General features: G+C 41.9%; 1 protein-coding gene across 1 annotated transcript; it reads left to right on the top strand.

Moving 5' to 3' along the window:
• Positions 1-4,005: 4,005 nt before the first annotated feature.
• On the top strand, positions 4,006-6,627 carry LOC148120195 (mast cell protease 4-like). Its single transcript, XM_087912085.1, has 5 exons — positions 4,006-4,115; positions 4,614-4,764; positions 5,277-5,412; positions 5,589-5,843; positions 6,216-6,627. Exons 1-5 carry the CDS (start codon positions 4,061-4,063, stop codon positions 6,360-6,362), a joined length of 744 nt encoding a protein of 247 aa, XP_087768211.1. The 5' UTR covers positions 4,006-4,060; the 3' UTR covers positions 6,363-6,627.
• The last annotated feature ends 223 nt before the right edge of the window (positions 6,628-6,850 follow it).

Raw genomic sequence — 6,850 nt, 5'->3', positions numbered from 1 at the left:
TATTATATTAATATTATTATAATTATTATAATAATATAGCAATAATTAATTAATTATTATTATTAATTAATAATATAATTAATAATTATATTATTAATATTAATTATTAGTAATTAGTAATAATAATAGTCACAATAATAATAATATTTAAAGAAGAAAAGCTATTCCTTTAATAAATGACTTTAGTTGCTACTTGCTACTGTGATTACATATTAGGTGGTCTTCTCCTAGAAGCGTGGAGATGCTATTATTTTGAGTTTGATCATCTGTACGTCATCACCTTCCAGGACACATAAAATAGGATTGTATAATCACAAACATCTACCCTCAAGTGGCACCAGTTGATCTCAGGGAGTCATCCATAAGCCAGGTGTAGGCATTCTTTCTCTATCAACTTTCCATCCAGATACCCAGTGAACATTTACCTCTTCCATGTGGATGGAGGAGCCAGATGAAGAAACTTCACTTAGGAAGTGACCACTTGTGATCACTGAAACCAAGGATGTTTCTTTGAAGTCAAAGTTTTTAGTGTAGTTGTCCGTCCTTTGAACTGCCAACTCTCAAATAGTGACACAGAAACTTTATATTAATTATTAAGCTATTAAGTTATGGCCCTAACTTAGGATTGTTTCCAACTAGCTCTTAAAACTTAAATTAACCTGTTTGTATTATCATAAATTCTGCTCTGTGGCTCATTATTTCTCCACAGTACATCTGACTTTCCTTGTTTCCTGGTGAATGTCCTGCCTCTCTTCTTCCCAGAGTTCCTATCTCTTCCTGAAAGTCTGCCTATCTTCTTCTGTTTAGCTACTGACCAGTCAGTTCTTTATCAAATAAATCAGAAGGTACCTTTGTGGAAACATATCTTCATAGTATACGAAAAGGTTATCCAACAACAACTTAGATTTATTTCCTATGGAGGCATGAATGCTTCTTCCCAAGGTGTCTACAGTAGTTGCTACCTCCTTCACTCCAAATCCAATCAACATGATGTCATCAGTGTAACATGATTGGGCTCCCTGTAATGGATGTTACTGCTCCTCATTATGTATGTTGATGTTTTCCTCAAGGTGATAGCTGCAAGAAATACACCATGTCCAGTAATAATAAAACTTATACCAAAAGGAACTACAGTTGGTGTAGTTTAAAAAATTCACACTATCTCTCCAAGGTACAAAGTGATTTGTCAGAGGAAGACATAGCAAGAATCACCTTTTCCACAGGGTTCAATTATAACTCCATATATAACATTGTGTTGGCTAACTTTTTGGTAAGTAGAGGCAGTTGTGGTGTTTACCACTAGTTTCTATCAAAAGATCACTGCCTGAGTCTGGCAACCACTATGGGGATGATGCCAGTTTGTGACTAAGTCTCTGCTACCTCTGTATTCAGGAACTGGAGAAAGAGAGAGAGTTTATTTGGGACCCGTTTTGGGGGTCATCACCAAAGCTCATCTTCTAACTTGGGATTCACAGGAGAATATGGGGGTCTTTAAAAAGTATTATCAGGTCAGATCCTGTGCACAATAATAAAAACTGAATCTGTTTTTCTATAATCCATGTCACTCTGCTTAGACAGCCCCTTGTATCTCTGAGGAAGCAGAGAAAGAAAAATACAAAGTTGGGGCCAATACTTTACTCAAGGGCATTTAGCCTCTATCAGGCACAGAGATTTGATGGTCAGGTTCAAGTCTGGCAACTAGTTGAGGATATGTTTGGTAATCAATACCTCTTTTTCCAAGATCTAGAATTTTTCTTTGAAGCTCCAAGACTCTAGAATGTTGACAATAATTGTATAGCTGATTGAAAAACACAGTCTGCTGTCCGTACAAGTGCTTGTTTGAGATGCTACAATAATCTAGTTACATGCCATTGTTTTCTTTGAAAATCCCTCATAATAAATCACTTTTATCTTAAAATAGAGAAAATCCCTCATTCTTATTTAGACAAAAACATGGTACTAAGCCCTTCGTTTTCTTTGCCTATGTTCTTGAGTACTTAGACACAATGACTGTGGTTGTAAATACTTGGCCACACAAAGACTTATCTTGCATTGCAGATACACCTGGGTGACATTGTTTACATGGCAGGATTACTCTTCATGCCATAAATAATCATTTCACATCTACAGCTGCTACATTTTATCACTTACAAGAGGGTCTTTAAGACCTAATACTAAGGTGTAGTCTAGTGAACAGAAAAGTAGCCCTGTTCTTGCTTCCAGTAGAATAGAGACCCTCTACTGGGTCCAACCCAGAAGGAAAGCCTGCATAAGTGGTGGAATATATGTAATATATGTCAGCAGTGTAACATGCATGAGCAGTATAACACACTTGAGCTGTACATCAGAGGTGATCAGCGCATCATACCTGAGCAGTATAACACATGTGAGCAGTGCATTTCATGTGAGTGGTGCAACATACAAGAGAAGTGTGACATACATGAATGGTGTAACACATGTGAACAATGTAACATATGTGAGCAGTGCAACATATTTGAATGGTATAACATAGGTGTGCAATGTAATATGTGGGATCTGTTCTAAGGTCATTCCTGCTGAGTGTGTAGACAAGTGAATTGAACCCTTCAAAGTCCTCTGTTTGCTTCCTCTTGCTTTGTTCCTGAAATCAAGGAAAGCAGCTGGAACAAAGAAAGGTTATTGGAAGAGAGTCATGAAGCAACTGAACTGAGACCAACTTTCGGTATTCAATATTTGTGACATTTTGTCAAGTCTTGATTTCATCATGTGTAAAATGGAAACAGTTATACTCAGGGTTGGTGGAGTCTAAAGAAATCTCAGACCAGTAATGTAACAATATGTCAATTATTCCAAGATTTCAACTCTGATCGAGTAAGTGAGACTAGAAATTATACTCAGTGGCATGTTCCTGTTTACCTAGAGCAGTGTTTGATTTTCAGTGATACATGAAATGATGAAAGCACCGAGTAAGGCCTCAAATATGATCTGCAGAGACGCTAGGTTGCAATCAAACATGTTTGGGTCCCAGTGGATAAATAGAAATCCTGATATCCCATGTAGAGCATAGATGTGGTACTTTATGTTTTCTGTTGTACATTCTCTCCGTCCCATTGGAACTGAAAACAGTAAGATTCTGAAACTATCTAATTAAACGTATGATCTTCCTGTTATGTGATTTCCTGAGAGTCCATTAAGTTACCCCTAAATGTGTATGGCAATATCCACAAAATGGACTATTAGTATGAGAAAATCAGAACATGCACTTATAGTAGCAGTTCTAAACCAGTGGGTTGGGACTCTTTAGGAGGATACATAGCAGATATTCTATATATCAGATTTTTACATTACAATTTATTCCAGTATCTAATTTGCAGTCATGAAATAGCAATGGAAATAATTTTATAATTGCGAGTGATCAGAATATGAGGAGTTGTATTAAAGAGTCACAACCTTAGGAAGATTGAGAAACACTGGCTGAAGGTCTCCATCCTACATGATATGCTGTGTATTCAATACATTCTCCCCATTCTTCTCTCTCAACCACATTCTATCTCCTGCTTCTTATTAGAATAAATATGAGATGCTCTTGCACTTGTCAACGCAAATGATGGCCATCAGGCTCAATCAGCCCCAAACCAGTTGTTGTCAATAAAATGTACACCATCACACTCATATGTTTCACACACTACACATGCCTGCGTTTGTGCTACAGTGTCAGAGGTTGAGTCTTTTCACACATGCTGCATGGGCCTCAATACTGACAATAACACCCGACTGTTTACAAGGACAAGTTCATCATCCTTGAACAGGTTCCCCAGCACATTGTTGCTGTCCAGTCTCTGAGGATCAGCTTCGGAGGGTGAAGCAGGCACCTCATCATGGGATCCAGGACTCTCAGCATCTGGTCACAGATTCAACACCAGCAGAGAGCACAGTCATGAGAACTTCTGATAAGGAAGATAAAGCTTGATCAGGGCAGCTTGGTGGTTTTCAACCCCCTCTTTCTCCTACTTTGGATCTATAAAAGCAGAGACCAGGCAGAAACACACCAGAGGCTGAGCATAGGCTTCACCAGTGGGAAATGCAGGCCCTGCTCCTCCTGTCGGCCCTCCTCTTGTCTCCTGGAACGGGAGCTGGTGAGTTTTGTCTCTGTCTCCCTACCCCTGATTTTTTTCAGCAACTGACCCTAATCTGTTAACTTGGGTAATAGAGACCCTAAAATGAGGCAGGGTTTTTTAAATACAATCCAGGATAAATGTACCAGGTCAAGTGAGAATGAAAAAATAATTACTCTTCACATACTTTTATCAAAATAATCTGTTTTGGCAGTTTTTCTCGGGCCTTTCATTAGTGTTGAGGAAGACAGGATGAGGGGTGACAAAATGTCTAAATGAACTGGCATCAGAAACGTGGATGTGCATTGTGTTCTGAGATGTAGGGTGGAGGAAAGGGAGGGCTGGAGAGGAAGATCAACAGGGAGGAAAGATCAAAGTATGCTCGGAGTGACATGAGCCCCTTGAGAGTTGGGATGGGATGGGGAGCAGCCACTCAGTTTTAGCCCCATTTCCTCTGCCTGCCCTATGTTAGGGTGTCCTGTAAGACTGTGACTAGGGACTCAGGATTCTTTGTTCCAGAGGAGATTATTGGCGGTGTGGAGTCAAAACCACACTCCCGCCCTTACATGGCCCATCTGGAGATCCTCACTGATGGAGGTTTCACTGCCACCTGTGGAGGGTTTCTCATAAGTGAAGAATTTGTGATGACAGCTGCACACTGTAAAGGAAGGTAGGTGACTTCTCTTTGTGTGGAGAAATGCATGAACCAGAGTCATAAAGGGGCAGAGCCTGAGGAAAGTTCCCAGTCCTGTTCATCTCCAGACAGACTCCTGTTTAAAATGAGAAGACAAAGAACACAAAAGTTCTCATTTTCTCTGTCATCTCCATTTTCAGAGGACAGAGCTTTAAGCAGGGCACCAGTCGGGACACACTGCTGCTTCCCTCTTGTCCTGGTGTCACCAGAGCTCTCAGTCATGTGCTGGGGTGTAACTCAATGGTAGACCCTGTACCACATGCAAAACCATGTGTTCAGTCCAAATACTGGAAGGGAGCACAGCTCTCAGTGCTGTGTTTCCATGAGCTCATTGCTTCTGGTGGTGTGTTCCTGGGAGCTTCATCTCAATACCAATCGGGGTTTTCCAAGTGGCTCTGCCCTGGGATAGAGAAGACCTGGTGTCCCTCTGTTCAAAATGAGTCCTCATGAGAACAGCATTTTTTGTACCTCTTTTTCTCTTTCAACAGAGAAATTACTGTCACTCTTGGGGCTCATGATGTGAGCAAGAGAGAATCCACACAGCAGAAGATAAAAGTCAAAAAACAAATCGTTCACCCACAGTGCAGCTTCTACTCCAATCTGCACGACATCATGCTGCTGAAGGTTCCATTATCTTTCTTGCTCTTTTTAGCTCTCCCATCCTTTACTCTCCTTACCCAACCCATTTCCTCAGAACCCACCCCTAAAATCCATGTCCTTACCACCCCAGTGGGAAAGAACCCATGTCCAGGAGAACATGCTTCTCTGGGTTACCATGTCTTCTCTCCTTCCCCCTACAGCTTCAAAGAAAAGCTAAGCTCACTCCGGCTGTGGATACAATTCCTTTGCCTAGCCTACTTGACTTCATTATACCTGGTAAAATGTGCCGGGCAGCTGGCTGGGGACAAACTGGAGTGACGGAGCCAACATCAGAAAGACTGATGGAGGTGAAACTGAGAATCATGGCAAAAGAGGCCTGCAAACCCTACAAGAAATTCTTCTATCACCTCCAAGTCTGTGTGGGCAGTCCCAGAGAGACAAGATCTGCATACAGGGTGAGAAACCACCTACTTTCCCTCCTCACATCAGGAGACAGTGTCAGAGGAGGGAGTAGGCCAAACAGCTCTCCACTGTCCTGACTGATGCCTATGTTCTCAGGATCCTAGCACTCTTGGAATTGAAATTCTCCCTCTAGATCCCATTTCAATGCACAAACCCTTACTGAAACTTCCCCAGAGGTTTAGACATAAGAATTGATGGGGCTGAAGGGAGACAACCTAAGCATTGTGACAAGACAGGAGAAAAATTCAATCCCTAACTCATGACTTACAGGGAGCCAGAACTCCTCACCTCACATAGCTATGGCAAGGAATCTGTAGTTAGGGGAAGGTGATCTCTGTTCACCCTCTGCCTTTTCTATCCTACAGGGAGACTCTGGCGGACCTCTACTGTGTGCTGGGGTGGCCCATGGTATTGTATCATATGGACGTCCTGATGCAAAACCCCCTGCAGTCTTCACCCGGATCTCTGCTTATGTGCCCTGGATTAATGCAGTCATAAGGGCAAGTAGCTGAAAAGCCTTGTGAGCCTGAGTCAGGATCTCCAAGTCTGAGGTCTTCTGGTACCTCTTGGGTGCAAAAGAGCTGTACCTAGACTGCTTCTAGCCTAAACCGACCTGCCCCCATGCTATGCCCAGTCCCCAGTCTCTTTGAGCCTGGTCCTAGCCTGTTCCCCAGGCTGTCCCATCCTTCCCCTTTGTGTGAAAGGATCACAAAGAGACACATGGCTCTGGTGACTAATTGTTCCCTGTACTGCACCCCAATAAAGATGAGAACTCCAGCAACTGTGAGCCTCCACTCTGTGCCCTAAACTGACTTGGTTCCTCACCCACACATAGAAACTATCTAAGTTGAGTGAAGAGTTGTTTGGCGATACTCTCTGGCCATGTTAGCAAACATGAGTATTGATTTCCTGGCACAGGGTGTGGCACTGTGGATTATTGAATATTATCTCACATACATGTGTGTACTGCAACGTTCCACATCTAGAGAAATTTGCACTG

This window comes from Myodes glareolus, chromosome 12 (assembly GCF_982192425.1).
Source record: "Myodes glareolus chromosome 12, mMyoGla1.1, whole genome shotgun sequence".
Taxonomy (NCBI): domain Eukaryota; kingdom Metazoa; phylum Chordata; class Mammalia; order Rodentia; family Cricetidae; genus Myodes; species Myodes glareolus.
The sequence above is the reverse complement of the archived record's forward strand: the minus strand, read 5'-3'. Positions and strand labels throughout refer to the sequence as shown.